Here is a 15,792-nt window from a genome sequence, read left to right as displayed (position 1 = left end):
TATTGATAAAGAGTGCATTTATTACACAATAAAGAATTAATTCTTTATCAAAAGTTTTTAATTCTTGATTTTTTTACTTTTCTAAATCAGAAAATTTCTAAAATATATTTTTTGATATGGATTACTTTTTGATAAATAATTCGTTGTTTATAGTGACATAAGAGCACTTTTTATTGATCCGGAATATGAAATTGAAGGAAATTATGTACAAAAATTGTTGACGCAAAATAACTAACAAAAAACGATTTAATCTTATTGACATATTTTAATCAATTGAATAGAAGCTTTTAACTGTGACTATCTAATCGTTGTCTAGTTATATTTGTTTATTGTAAAAGTATAAAATTATATATTATATTTTCAGGGACAGTATCACTTTAGGCCTAGTCTGATAGTTAGAAAATTGCTAATATGTATTTCAAAATATTCCTTAAAATATAAAATTCTGTTTTCATAAAACAATAAAAAATTTCATTTAAAAATATAATAAAAAAAAAATTAAATATTTATCAAAATCATCGATTGACCAATCTGATAATTCTTGATTAAAAAGATTTGGTTTCATTTTTTGAAGTTTTATTTTTGTGTAAAGTTTGGAGGGTTTCCTAAAGAATTAAATTAAATATTTTATGAAAACAGAATTTTATATTTTAAGGAATATTTTGAAATACATATTAGCAATTTTCTAACTATTAGACTAGGCTTAAAGTAATAACCGTCCCTGAAAATATAATATATAATTTTATACTTTTACAATAAACAAATATAACTAGACAACGATTAGATAGTCACAGTTAAAAGCTTCAATTCAATTGATTAAAATATGTCAATAAGATAAAATCGTTTTTTTTTTAGCTATCTGCGCCAACAATTTTTGTACATAATTTCTTTACATTTCATATTCCGGATCAATAAAAAGTGCTCTTATGTCACTGTAAACAACGAATTATTTATCAAAAAGTAATCCATTTCTAAAAATAAATTTTAGAAAAGTAAAAAATCAAGCATTAAAAAACTTTTGATAAAGAATTCATTCTTTGTTGTGTAATTAATGCACTCTTTATCAATCAGTAATAAAAGATTAATATATATTAAATATAAAAATTACATATAATATATAATCGGTTTATTGGTCGCTGTAGACCAGCCGTAGTTGAAACGAGTGGAATGAATTGGCAACATCGAATAAACCATGGTAAATATCGTTGTGTTGGCAACATTATATGTAACATGGCTTTAAAAATGTCAGCGTGCACTCATATGATTGCAAGGAATAGTGAGCCTCTATATAGAGTAGACTGTAAAGGAATATCAAATCTGATTAATTCCGGTAATTTGTTTGTAAATTCGGCGCATACCATCTGGAAAAAGTTGGTATTTTAATGTGAAAGTGTTTAAGCAGTTTCTAACTGAATTAGGTATGTATTAGATTCGTGAGTTTTCAACTGTTAGTGTAGAGACTATGGTTTGGATCCTGCACTCTTAGGTCTTATGTTCAAAGCCTGGAACCTCCACTTTTTTACATGTGTTTGAGTTAGTGGAAATTGATTAGCTTTAGATATTTGAATGGGGTAGAAGATTTTGTATGAATTATCTGGGGCTGATTGTTGAGGTCAGTTTTGACAGTCAATTGTTCAAATTCAGCACTATTAAAAATAAGTAATTATTAAAATTTCGAAAAATGTGCCGGCACTTTATCTATTTGAAACCGCATAGGTGCTCTAATGTCTAACGGAATGTCTTCTAATAACTTTAGAAGCTGATGGAAAGAGCTCTCCGTTCAAATGCGCTAACCATCGTTACTGATTTTAGATGACTCTAAATTGGGGCCGACACAATACGAAAAATCGGTGGGTAAAGCTTTTTATACTGTCACACTGTGCTTGCTTGTGTTACAACGAAAAGCCCGTTCTCGTTTCAAACATTTTCGGTGCCGTAATTTTTTTCTAAAACTCACACACAAAATACTCAACGCCTTTTTCAAAATCGTTATGAGAAAGTTCTCGATTAAGCTGTATTTTGTATCAATGTCAGTTGTTTGGATTGTCGTTTATTCTAGCAATTTGTTGTCGCCTTATTTGTGTGTTTTTGGCCATAAGTCTTAATTTTATAGTCTGGCAACATAATTTCTTCTCAAAGGTTTTCCATATGCAACACTCCCATTTGAAATAAGCGTAATTTGAGCTAACTAAATATGTCTTTTAAAAGACTGATTTATTGGGCTGACTTCTGTTAGGAAATCTTTCAGTGTACATTCTACCAGAATAAAAAGAATGGTAATTGTCTAGGTGATCAGCTACTCACATACCCATCACATCACCCGATCATCTTACAAGAAATTCCTGTACCGACAACTTTTGTTGGTCGTGTTTTTTGCGGAAGTGCGGCTTTCGATCTCTTTTCACTCATTGAAATTTACTACTTTTCCATAAGATAACGCCGTCATAGCTCACACTTTTCCATTCAATCCTGCATCAGTCGCAGGATCGTTTCGACCAGCTTCATTTGGATCGCGTACTAAGTTCCCGTTTTTCGCATTTGAGGATGAAACCACCGATTCAATTGTTCTGTTGTAACTACGTAATAGTTCTGCTAAATGAGAGTCATTCTGAAAATTTGTTGTTGTACACTCAAGCGCTGCATCTTGGCCGTATAACGAATAAATTCTGTTTTCGTTGAAACATTTCTCTTTGAATCAAGTCTTGGTCGCTTTGGAGGATGGTTCAACTTCCCTGTTCGCGAAAGCTTTTTTTTAGCTCGAAGTCGTGCTCGGTATCCTGGAATGGGCGATTCTGGTTATAAGGGTTTCGTATTCCATAAATCGCGATCAAGAGTTGTAGATTTAGATGTCATTCTTGTCATTTTACTGTCAATGGAACTGTTATTTAAGGTGCTTTAAGTCAGTTGCTGCTTCTCAGATATTTGTGTTATTTCCAGTCATTTTAGGACGATTAGTTTCTAAATCTGTCAATAATTGGTTGCAGGCAATTAAATTCTTTGATTGCTACTTCGTAATTTGGTTGGTTTTTTCAAGGATAAAATCGACGACACCGTCGAGTACCGATATTTGGAAGATACTTGATTTAATATCGAAATTTCGTTTTTTTTTATTGGTAGAATGGATCGCAAGTCTCCCGTATTTTACACATATTATGTTTAACTTCTTCGTATTTTGAACGTTTTGGAATTAAATCCTTGCTGCTTCTATTATGACAAAACGCTGAACCGTTGGGTTAATGTTTTAACTGTTTTTGTAGTATCGGACAGTTATATTTCGACTTCATTTATTAGCTTTATTCGCGGTAGCGATTTAGGATCGGTTTAGAACCGATAACATATCAAATTAGGGCTCAGGCTCGGTTCAGGATCTGTTCAGAACCGATCCTTGATTCCTTCGTTCCTAGAACGCTTTTAGAACCTTTCAGTAGTACCAACAGGATTTTAGTTACTTTGTGCCTAATAGTACTTTCCCTAAACTGAAATACAATGGAGTGAAAGTGGAAAGACGGAATTGCTGTGTTTTTTATGATAATGGTTTGTGGCAGTTTTTGATTATTTTGAATAAAAAAATTATTGAGGTTTTTTATCGCATTTAATTAATTGAGGTGAAAAATTGCTAACATATGTAGGCAATTCCAAGTTTATTTTTACATTGGCGTTCTGATCAAAATTAGTTAATTAAATGCGATATAAACATAAAAAAACTTAATAATTCTTGAACTTAATAGTGATTTACAAATAATTATACAATAAAACATTTTTTTTTTTTGATTTTTTTTTGGTCACTTATCAAGTCACTTATGAAATCGTGAAAATCAATCGATCGAAGTAAATCACTTTCAATGCTTGACCTTAAGCTAACCGCTAACCAATGGAGCGATAGTTGAAAATAGAAAAAAAAATATTTTCGTTTTTTTAAAAGACGACGTCGTTTCAACTTTGTCCGGACGCGGGTGAAATTTGTGAGAAGATCGAAAAACTAGGATTAGGTTTTTAAGGATTAAACTTTGATTTAGGAAAAGGAATGCAATGTTGGTGCACCCATTGTACCACCAGCCGACTAAAAGTAGCCCGCGTACAAAACAGTCCAGTCTCTCTTAACAAATAAAAAAATAATGATGCCGATGCGAACTCTATGGTTTGATTGTTCTGCGCTTGTGAGAACCACCTGGGTCCTTTCTTTAATCCTAGAATTGCTAGAACCGTTAACGAACGGGTTCTGAACCAGTTCTTACTGTACCTCGAACATAGAACTTCGGTTCAAAACTAGCAATTTTTTTACCGCGATCACCCAATGCCGCTACGCGCATGCTATCAGTTCCGAACCAGTTCTGAATCGTTACCGCGAATAAAGCTACTAGGATTCAGTTTACGAATATTTCAACATCTCGAACATTTCTTTTGTAACAGTATAGGGTGTGGCAGTTTTTAAAACCATTCAAATATTTTTTCGTTGCTTGCAAACCAATCTAGAAGTATTTTAATGATTTTGATATCTATCTGATTTTTTTCAGTTAAAATGACTGATTCTCAAGATATGGCACGAGTAGTACCAGATTCAGCTACTCAGGTTGACGAACTCTGTCCTTCAACTACTGCTGCAGCACTCCATTGCAAATCTGGTAAGCAACCAATGAATGATATAAAGCAAGCAGTTCAGACCTCGATAATCAGCGCTAGAGGCCTCACCGAGCCAGCATGTCTCATTCCTTCAGCCGTGACTTCAATGGACATTTCTAGTAATGAATTTGGTAGTTTAGTTGAGACAAAAAAAACGCAACAGCTGGCATGTGATGTAAAGGCTGAAGATCTAGGGATCACCGGGAAAGGAAATATTTCAAGGAAAAATTGTAAACCATTCCAAATGAAGAGGGATCCTGTTAATGCATCTGAGACTAAATCCGTTCCTCTGGATAACCACTCACTTGACGCTTCAGAAATCAGTAATTTGGACCGAGAAAAGTCTGAGACTATATTTCACATGACAATGGACGTTGGCGGATTTAGGATTGAAGTAAACGAAGTCGAAATAGAGCCGTCCGATACTCAAAAAAACACTCGGAACATTTTCGAAGCAGCTTCGAATAACCCATCGGTTCAACATTCAGTCGTAATACAAGTGGCAGAGGATTTAATTCCAAAACGTCCAAAAGGTGAAGACGTTAAACGTAATATGCGTAACATCCTGGAGACCGGCGATCCATTATACCCATTTAAAAAACGGAATATCGATATTAAATCCAGCATCTTCCACGCACCGGTACCGGTACACGAAGAGGAATGTGATCATGATTTCTGTGATCTAAATCATTCCGAAAACATTGCAACGCTTAGTAAACTAGACGCACACTTAGGAAGTAATAATAAACAAGTCCCTAGAAAAACTCGGCCTAAGATGGCTAGAAATTACACAAATATTTCATTAGCAGTGAATGATTACAGCAGTATCAATTGTAGTGCCATTGACTATAAAATGACATCTAAACCTACAACTATTGATCTAGATCTATCGAAAACGAAATCATTATTACCAGAATCGCCTATACCAGGCCATCGGGCACGACTACGAGCTCAAAAAGAACTTGCTCAAAAAAAAGCTCTGGAGAACCTGGAAGAGTCGAACCATCCCGCAAAGCGACCAAGACTTGATTCAAAGAGAAATCCTTCAGAGAAAACAGAGTTTATTTGTTCTAAAGCCAAGATGCAAGGCTTGAGTGTAAAATCAAAACATCTTGATAAAGATCCTCATTTAGCAGAACGATTACTTAGTTACGCCAGGACAATTGAATCGGTGGTTTCATCATCAATTGCTGAAAATCCCAATGAAGTAGGTCCAGAGGATTCAAATCGCCTCGATGATCAAGCGGCTGAATTCGCGGACTGTTCCAGAAAGGCGACGGAAGTAGTCAAGATGGAATAGAACAATAGCGGCAAGAGTTTTTTGGAAGAAACTTGTTTGAAAAGAATCTTAAATTGCTGTAAGGAAATGTCCTCAGTGAAGCAGGAGTTATTAGTAACAATAAGCGTAGAGTCGGACTGGAAAAACCAGTTAGAAGCTGGAAAGCATCAATTAACTTACTTATTCAGACAAAAAATTATGATATTTTTATAACAGAATCTCATTCTTTAGTGTTTAAACTGATATCTTTTCTGTGAGAAAATTTACGTGACTCAGATTAGTACAATAAAACGGGAATACTTTGCGCTAGTTTTTGATCTTTAGAAGTGTATTAATCCGTAGAAGCTCTGGATGTTCTTTGAATTCTTAAAATAAAATTGACTAATTTACCGACATTTATTTTACTACGTTCGTTTTTTTATCGCTAAAAGTATATCCCGTTATGGGTATCGGCATCGGCTGTATCTCTTTTTTTTCTCCCATTAGACTATCGCTGGTGTAAAGTTAGACTGGACCGATTATTATATATATTTATTTTAAATAAACCGAACTTAAACGACTGCGTGACTGCTGAATAATTTTATATATTTTATATTCAGGTTTTTAATAATTTAATACACATTAACAAGCTGTGTTTTATGTCAGATACAAAAGATCTGTCAAGTGAAATTCGTGAATATATTAAATTTAAAAGATTCAGATCTGTGGGTTCTTTTGAAAGATTCAGATCACTGCCGGCTAGTTCCGATACGTCCATTGCTACCTATTGATGATTCATATATCCAAAATTTGTAAACGTACTTGTATTTGTTATGCAATATAAATATCACCTATTCACCGTACTTGAAGAAATTGATAATGTAATAATAAATAATTTTCGGTTAATTGATTTTAAATTATTCTGTAACTATAGATGCTTTAAATTAGTGTGTTGGCTGTAAATTACTTTATTTCCAATAGGAATACAATAGTGTTATATTAAAAGAGCCGAATCTAAGTTTAATTTGATAGTAGACATGCTGGAAATTGGTGAGGTAATGAACCGTGCTATGTGCGATTTAGATATATTTAGTATTTTATTATATCGTGGGTTTAAAGCTAAAAATGATCAAGTCCAAAATTGCCGTATTTGTGTTTGTTGACCAAGTAATTAAAAAAAATATATATTTGTCTTTATTTATCTATTTATTATATCTATGTGTCAAAAACCGACAAAGTCCCTCAAGGCCACACAAACAGGTGCACTAAAATATGACCACGTTTCCAAAAGGATTCTGATATAATTTTTGGCTCGGTTTAAAAGTGCATTTACCAAAAATTGATATTTTAGATTTTGGTGTCAGTTTTAGCTTTAAGCCTACGATATAATGATGTTTTACTTTCCAGTGATTAAGTGAGAATGTAATTTATTTATATGTCCATATTGTATACAGGGTGACCCCTAATCACCTAATCAAAAGGGTACTGCTACATTCTTTGGCTCAAAAGAAGACGATCTGACCTACCTTTTATTGAGAAAAAATGTCTGGTTTAAAAAAAAACATTTTTTTTTAAATATCGACAGAATGACACGAGGGATTTTAATGAAACTGCTTTGAACTTATCCTTATATATAACTCATATTTTGATGAAACAATCGAGTTCACCCGTTTAGGACAAGTAGTCTGCGTCCCTGATGAATTTGTTAATGCAGAAAATTTATTCATGTAGAAAACTTTTTAATTGTTAAGAAAACAAATATTTTTTTGCGCAACAACTATGAATGGTACAAAATTTTACAAAAAGCACGAAAAGGTCAAAAAGTTATTGTGACAAAAGTGATTGTGAGTACATCAACTAAAAAAAAACCAGTTGGTTCCAGCTCACAAATAAAAAAATCTGGTAGGTTTTGTACTGAGACACTCAAAAATTCGCAAACCATAAAATCACAATATGAGTCTTGCATAAGACATATTCAGAGCGAGTTTTATTAAAATCCACCATATCATTCCGACGATTATTTCAAAAAACACAATTTTTGTTGGAGAACTTTGACCATCAATAGCAGGGAGCCAACATTTTTTTTCTTAAAAAAAGTTAGTCTAGTCTTCTTTGTTGAATATTGTTGCAGGCCTCTAAATTCCAGCACTGTTATTAACTTTCATGCATGCGCAAAGTATAAGAGCTTTACGTGTTAATTGAATTGTACAATGTATAAATACCGATTAATAAATTTGTTAGTGTTATTCAGTGGTGGAGTATTATTTTAAACGCAGTTAGTTTAACAATTACCCTGGGGAATAGGACATTATTAGCAATAAGTTTTATAATCCGAAACAAGGCCATATTTGAATCACAAACGCATATGCAGTGCAGCAAATATTAAATTCAAATCTTTATTAAATAAATAAACGGAAACAATTATCATAATTTTTGCAAAATGAATTCTGATTTTCTGTACCTTTTGAGACAAATTTGTTTTAAAGATATTCTTTGCTCAGGTTGACAGATTCTAGAATATGAAAAACCAATTTTAAATACACAGTGCACGTAACAAAAATCACAATTACTAAGCATATTGTAAAGAATTTCCATTTTTTCACATTTTGTAACTGAGCAATTAAAATATTAAAATTATAACAATATTTTAATATTGGTAGACTAAAGCAGTAGTACTGAAGACTAAATAGACTTGTGTTTAGTTACTTTTTGGCTTTATAGTATTTTCTTTCCTGGAACTTCACTTATTTATTCTTACATACTGTGACTTGAAGCGTACATAGTTTGTAGTCTCCATAAGTTTTCTTCATATTTTCAATTATTGTTCATGCTACATAGCCTAATGTGCTATTGGTACGGGAAGTTCACACTTTAAATATGTGTAGCAAGCAAGTGTTAATAGTGTCCAGTGTTTAGTTGAAGATTGGCATTTTGCCATTCAGTTCACACCATTAAATTTTTAATGCAGTTTTCACATTTTATTTGTATAAAAACTTAATAGGTGATTTTCATATAAACACTTACTTATTTCACTTACTTAATTCAGTAATTTATTATTTTATTAACTTCTAGCAATGAACGAATCTACAGACAATGCGGTATATTTAAAGAGTGAGCAACTTAAACCGGAAACTGTAAATAAAAACAATACTAACAATTCGTCCATTGGCAATGGCTCACCAAAAAATAAATCAGCTGAAAATTCTAAGGGGTCCGATGCTCAAGCATGTGTTAATAGTAATGGCCCAAAGAGAAAACGAGGCAGACCTCCAAAAATTAAAAACAATACAGTTGACTCCTCTATGTCCATGTCGTCGGAATCGCAGCCAGCATCAGTTAACCAAAGGAAGCGGCGATCAACGAAAAACACATCAAAATTCATTTTCAGCGACTCTGATGATGATGATGATATGCTGGAGAAAAAATCTAAATGTAAGAAATTAAAAATGGAAGACAATGTATCTAACGACGGAGCTGTTGAAGATGAAAATAAACAAAGTTTAACAAAAACCGCTAAGGAAAATCAAAGCGAAGAAGGAGATAAAAATCACACTGTAGATCAGAGCAATGGTATAGGAAAAGAGGTACCAAAGAAAAAACGTGCTGGATCAGGATATACAGCTCTTGCCATAAACCACATATTTCAAACATTAGCGGGCTCGACTCAAGCAGATTCAAGGTAAGTTAATTTATTTCTTCAATTGGACAACAAATGTATTATAATCTTATAAAAAAAAAATTGCAGCGGTAGCTCGCAGGTCGTAATTGAAGGGAAGATAGGCAGGCCGAAAATTAAGTAAGTGTAAATACGGTATTTAAATGTTGTGTATAACATATATATAATTATTATTTTTTAGTAATGATTCATTACTCGATGAAAATGGAGAGTCTATTTGCATGGTTTGTAATGAAACAATTGTTAATACAAATTGGCTGAAGCACAAGAGAAAAGTACACTACAACTTAACGTGGAGACAAGGAGAAACACCAATGGTACGTTTAGAAATACATATATCAAATAAAAAGCAAATTTTTCTTACTACATTCGCAAATTCCTTTTTTGTTTTTAATAAACGTCTAATTAATTTACATATTTAACTTTTTTCTCTATCTTCACTATATTTTTATATAATAATATCTGGTCTGTCTTTTCCTTTGAATAATATATTTTCTTTGTAGGAATACGAAAATGTTTTTTTCAATATAAAATACTTTAATTAAATTATAATTTTTTATTGGATCTCTGCAGTGCTTATGAATCAGTCGCCCCCGGTGCAAATCACAATTAAATTAAACGCTTTAAGAGATCCTTGCTTGTAAAAAGTCTTTTGCAAATTTCTTTATTTTTATACTGTTATTACGTAACTTTTTATATTGTATACATATAAAAAATTGGTATGTTTTAAAAGCTTGTTTTTAAACGACTGTGAGTGTGCAAACCAATTTTGAAGTTCAACACATTATGAAAGTTGTTCATTGGTTGAAACACCCTGAATACCAGTAATATTAACTTTGATTCCAGTTAACTTTTGCTGTGCTCTCTAAACCAACTTATGCGTGGTTCATATATAATTTATTCAAAATTTAGTTAAGCAGCAATTACTCTATTTTAGGATATTTTAAATACTCAAGTGATCCAGAAGGTTCTTACTCAACTTCGTAAAGAACAAGGATATTTAAAATGCAACAAATGTGGATCTCAACCCGGCGGAGTTAAGGCATTTATGACCCACTTAGAGAAATGTCACGGAATCGTAAGTGAAACTGGTCTGGTTATATGCGCAGTATGCAAAGTTGAAATGCCGAAAGATGATTGGTCAAAGCACAAGTACAAGGAGCACAATAATCTGACTTGGAGAGAAGGTGAAACACCTTTGGTAAAAAGATACGTTGTGAATATCTAGAGCACTATTTTTAAATTTGTATACGGCATTGCAGAATCTTCAAGATCAGAATTTAGTGACGCGAATCCTAGGGCAATTATGCAAATTGAAGAAACCATTACATTGCGAAACATGCAAACAACAAAAGAAATCTGTATTGGGGTATCTGTCGCATAAAAGCATTTGCCAATTAAATGGTTTAGAAGCAGAGAGCATTAAAGCGGAATGCAAGCTGTGCGGAAAGAAAATGATGCCCGTTAGTCTTAGTTGGCATATGAAGACTCATACTAATGAGACTACACGCGAAGAACCACAAAAATCCGACTATTTCAAAGTTGAAACGCCTACCAACAAGAGACGGGCTGCTACAGAGTAAGTTGTTTTTTTACATGCCTAACTATGAGGAATCAAATTAAGCTCTCTCCAGTTTTTATACATATAAATAACATCATACATATTAATAATAAAAGACATATAATGGTATAAATACATGAATCAGTGTGAAATGTATTTATTTATTTTTTTAATGCAAAATAGCCAATTTGTTGATAATTAATGTACAGAACATGTAATGTTAAACAAATTACGTTTTGTTTTACAATGTTCGTTTGAGGTAATGCGAAATGAAAACGCGAAACTAATGTTTTATTTTTGATATAATCATGTAAATTTCGCGATTTGTATACCTGTTCATTTGTAAATACATAGCTTTTTAAAGTTGTTGAGGGAAGGAAAAAGACAAGTGATGTTTATTTCTATTTCTTTGAAGCACCTATAAAGCGATTACAGTAATTTCTTAATTGATTCATTTAATTTTCTATTCCAGCGCTGCTCGTTATATTCGGTCAATCAAGGGTGAGTCCATCATCAGCTCAAAGGTAAATTTATCTTTTTAATAATTTTGCGAAAATTATATTTATTTTTAAGTTTACAGCACAAAAGTATTTCTGATTTTAACATGGTTTGGAAAAAGAAAAAAGTTCAACTAAACTATTTTGAATCGATTGTCGTTGAGTCCAACTTATTCGTTGTAGATTATAAGTGTTGTGATAAAAAGTGTTAAATATATTTTATAAAAATGTAATTTAAGTTGCTTTAGCTCCAATGTTTGCTGGTATATTAATTTTGCAAGTATTTTTGCTTTAAATTCATTGTATATAAACGCGAAAAAAACTTTCTTTCATCATTAATTAAAACTGTTAAACAAAATTCCGTTTCCACTTTCAGTACTACGTTAGTGAGTGTGATTTTCAAGATCAGTTCGTTATCAGCAAGCTCAAGAAAATTGCGGCAGCATCTCCCGAATTGGATTGCATCTTTAACGACTGTTCATTTAAAACTGATTCAGTTAACACTATGGGAGATCACTTGAACAATTGCTCTAAAAAACCCGAACAGGTAATATAGGTATTAATTAATCGCACACCGAGATCATTTATTTGGTACGTTTTCTTAGTACATTGTCTGTAAGCTGTGCTTGTTTTGGGCTGAAGACGAAACGTCGGTAAAAGATCACCTGAAAATGGTGCATAATCGAAGTGCTGATGTTAAGGATGCTGAGTTTGGAGAACGCCTAGAAGAATCCGGTTCTGAAGCCGATGAACTCATGGAGGAAATCGATGTTCAGAAAAAGAAGCTTAACCGTAAGGCTAAAGGTGCTTTAACGCAAGGGACAAATTCCAAAGGTATTATAGTTTATTATAAATAAACATGTATTATTCGAAGCTATATTTTAATTTTTATATCTGCAGTCAAACCAATGTTCTTGATGCATCCTATTAGAGAAGATCGCAAGCTGTTAGTATATGCACAGGCATACCCCTGGATGCTGAGTTTGTAAGTAGCAAGTTTCAACTTTAAAAGCGATTTTTTTTCCAAAATCCGTTACAGCACACGAACTGCAAAATACAATTTCAAGCCACGTTCAATGAATTTATTTCAAATAATATAAAGTTCAGTGGCAGCTTAGTTAAACATTTCAAAATGATATAACCAGGATTCAAACTTGTGCAAACTCGTAGTTGAAATATTGTCTTTATTCTGTACTTTTTATATTTTATTTTAGCTGTAAAAAATACTATACCAACTCGTCTTTATTCGACTGCTTTCGAAACCGTGAATCGTGGCAAGTATTGGACTGTGATATTTTAATTAAGTATTTGCCAAGAATTCATGAATCCTGTGATATTACCGTGAAAACGCTTAAAGCGGCTGAGAGTACTAATATTAAAGCTGATGCTTCATTTACAAAATTGGGCCTGTTCGAACATCGCAACTTTTATGATGGTGAGTATTTCCATACATCTTCCCATTTTCAGTCCCGTTAACAGCCTAATGCGGGTTAGTTAACGATTCAAGATGAAATAATTGTTCACATTTTCAAATTTGGGTTTTAAATGGAAGCTTTTCATTAGGTGAAGCTACTTTATACTGTGGTGGTCCCGTTTCAAACCTGGCTTGGTTGCCAACACCATTCAATGAAGAAAGTCATGATCAAATTTTAGCAGTTTCAGTCTTTAATGATGGAAATGCAGATTATTCTGTAGATCGTATCTATAATGAACCACACATTATCCAGTTTTGGAAAATCGAAAATTTGGACTTCAATGAGGTAAGGTAATGACAACCATTCAATTTTTCCATTAGCTTCCAAGGAACCTCAAACTAGTTTGCCTCAAACTAGTAGTTAGTTTTAAATTGAATCTTGACACTTTTTAGAAATCTAAAATTGCTTCTACCTTTTTATTTGGCTTGGCCGTAAATGCGGGTCCAATTTGGCACATGGAGTGGTGCCCATCAGGATGTTTGGATACTTCAGAAGGAAGTACTGGTAGAAGATTGGGCTTGTTAGCTGTAGCAACAGCAGATTACTTTGTAGATATTTATTGTGTAGATGATTTAAAGAACGAGAGCGACCGGTAAGAATAATTTTATAATTTTTAAAATTTTGCAAAAGACGAAAACAGTTAAAACTCCACAACCTGTTACTGTTCAATATGTATTTATTATTGAATTAATTGTATTTAAAATCATTAAAAAATCATTATCCACGTTCTAATTTTCTTCTAAAAAACACCTAAATGAAAACAGTGTGTATTTATTGTAGAGGTTTAGTCTATTCACAAAAACCTGTGGCAAAACTGCAACTTGAAGATGAAAAAGCACCAAACGGACTTCCCTACTATGCGACCAAAATATCATGGACAAAGGTAACTCTTAAGATAGACGGAGTAGAACTAGATAATAAAATTATACCTTTTTAGGCCAATGGACATAGATATATTGCGGTAGGATATTCAAACGGTATGATCGCTCTATATGATTTGAATTCAACCTCATCCTTACTGCGTAGACAAGATCAGGATGATGTTACCGTAATTTTATCTTCTCAAACGTTCCATGGACACGTCTCATGCATAATAGGTAAATAATGGGTGACTCAACTAATGTGACAAAATTCGCTGATATATTATTTACGAATTTTTGTAATAATCTGGTTCTTGAGCCTAAATATATTGAAATTTTATCGTGTGTCTTTCAGGGCTGACTTTGTCTCATTACGATAATGGAAATCGTTTCTGCTTTTCAACAAGCTTAGACAAAGTTTGCATATATTGGGATTTATCTAATAATACCAAAGTATCATGTAGCCGTAAGTTTGGAATCGCTGATGGACAGTGGCTTACGCAGTGGCCAGCTTGTTTAATTGCTGAAGACGAATCCACATTTAACGATAAATGTAAGCCAAATAATGTACATTAAATCTAAATTGTTTTATTGAATTAAATTAATTTTGTTGTAATTCTACCAGATTTGGCGCAGACCTTAGTTAAACCTATAAGAGGCATTATGTCTGGTGAATATTGGACCAGATATACGTTTTCGCAATCCGGCATCAAGTCCGTTTCGTTCAGTGATTGGCTCAATTTAATTTTGCATGGAGGGAACGCTGGCGATGTAATGGGGCTGTTTGCTCATCGCCTCTTTTTCAACATAGACAGCAAGCATTTTAAAAAATGCTACGTAAAATGTGTAAGTGATACGAAACTCAAATCTTGTGAAGTAACTTTTCTCATACATTTATTAATAGAAAAAGAACATGAAGAGCACATTTAAAATTGTTACCACAGAGTTTTGTTTCAGCTTTTTTCTACATCTAAACTAGTTAAGAAAGACAATTCTTCAAGTGATAGTTCTGATGTTGCAACATACGGTCAAGCTGCGGCTCATTATGGTCTTGCATTTCTGGACTATAATTCGGTAAGTTTTAGGTGTTTAGCGATTGTTTTTTAAATTTCCATACGTTTTCTACCTGTTCAATCTATTAGTTACCTTGTTTCACATTCAAATAAACTGTTAGTGCTCTTTTCAAAATGAGAAAAAAATAATCATTTCTAATTTCAGTGACATTTCACTGATTTTTTTTTAAATTTTAATCTTACATTTATAAAAGCTACAATTATTTAAAAATCAATGAAATCATAGTTTAAAGTTTAAATAATTGATATTTCAGTTTGTTATTCCAAATTAATATTGCACTATTCTCTCCTACCTACTTGGTGCAAATAATCCTTATAAAAACTTAAATTTATTTCTAGGGTAAACTAACCGAAATTCCAAATTCTAATACTAATGATGTCAAGCGTGTGAAAGTGAGCCAGTATAATATCCACGACTATCCGTTGCAGGCTGTAACTAAGGTAGCTCTCAATCCAAATTTGCAGTATAATAAAATGTATGCTACTGGCCACCAAGCTGGTTTTGTTAGAATTCGAAGCATGACATTTGTTAAAAATAATTTAATGTCTAACACGTTTACGGAATTTAATTTATCTGAAAGCCTTTGAGAAGCAGTTTGTTCGCTTATGTATGAGTTAATACTTGACAATTACGGTAAATGTCTACCTTAATTTTATGCATGTGTTTTAATTGTAATTTATTAAAATTTAATTTACAGACTCCAATTATATTGTTACCTTGATTATTAAAAGTCTATAAATGTCTTCTACTGCGTATACGATCCTGGCGTAC

General features: G+C 32.7%; 1 protein-coding gene across 3 annotated transcripts; it reads left to right on the top strand.

The window, feature by feature from the left end:
* The first annotated feature begins 1,218 nt into the window (after nucleotides 1–1,218).
* Nucleotides 1,219–15,764, top strand: LOC109543640. Of its 3 annotated transcripts, none has more exons than XM_019913455.2 (20): nucleotides 1,219–1,418; nucleotides 4,515–4,622; nucleotides 8,951–9,557; nucleotides 9,624–9,674; nucleotides 9,736–9,871; nucleotides 10,492–10,755; nucleotides 10,817–11,133; nucleotides 11,588–11,639; nucleotides 11,989–12,159; nucleotides 12,218–12,446; nucleotides 12,513–12,597; nucleotides 12,827–13,047; nucleotides 13,176–13,372; nucleotides 13,480–13,679; nucleotides 13,868–13,970; nucleotides 14,025–14,184; nucleotides 14,303–14,500; nucleotides 14,573–14,793; nucleotides 14,905–15,021; nucleotides 15,360–15,764. In XM_019913455.2, the coding sequence occupies exons 2-20, from the start codon at nucleotides 4,520–4,522 to the stop codon at nucleotides 15,606–15,608; spliced, it is 3,681 nt and encodes a 1,226-aa protein (XP_019769014.2). In that variant the 5' UTR covers nucleotides 1,219–1,418; nucleotides 4,515–4,519; the 3' UTR covers nucleotides 15,609–15,764. The 3 variants fall into 3 exon arrangements, with proteins under 3 accessions (XP_019769014.2, XP_048520611.1, XP_019769016.2); XM_048664654.1 differs by lacking the exon at nucleotides 1,219–1,418 and adding an exon at nucleotides 1,693–1,850; XM_019913457.2 differs by lacking the exon at nucleotides 1,219–1,418 and having other exon boundaries at nucleotides 4,530–6,933.
* Nucleotides 15,765–15,792: the final 28 nt, after the last annotated feature.

Source organism: Dendroctonus ponderosae, unplaced genomic scaffold (genome assembly GCF_020466585.1).
Source record: "Dendroctonus ponderosae isolate FM_Combo_2020 unplaced genomic scaffold, Dpon_F_20191213v2 Dpon_F_20191213_3, whole genome shotgun sequence".
NCBI classification, from domain to species: Eukaryota; Metazoa; Arthropoda; class Insecta; order Coleoptera; family Curculionidae; genus Dendroctonus; species Dendroctonus ponderosae.
This window is presented reverse-complemented; position numbering and strand designations above follow the sequence as displayed.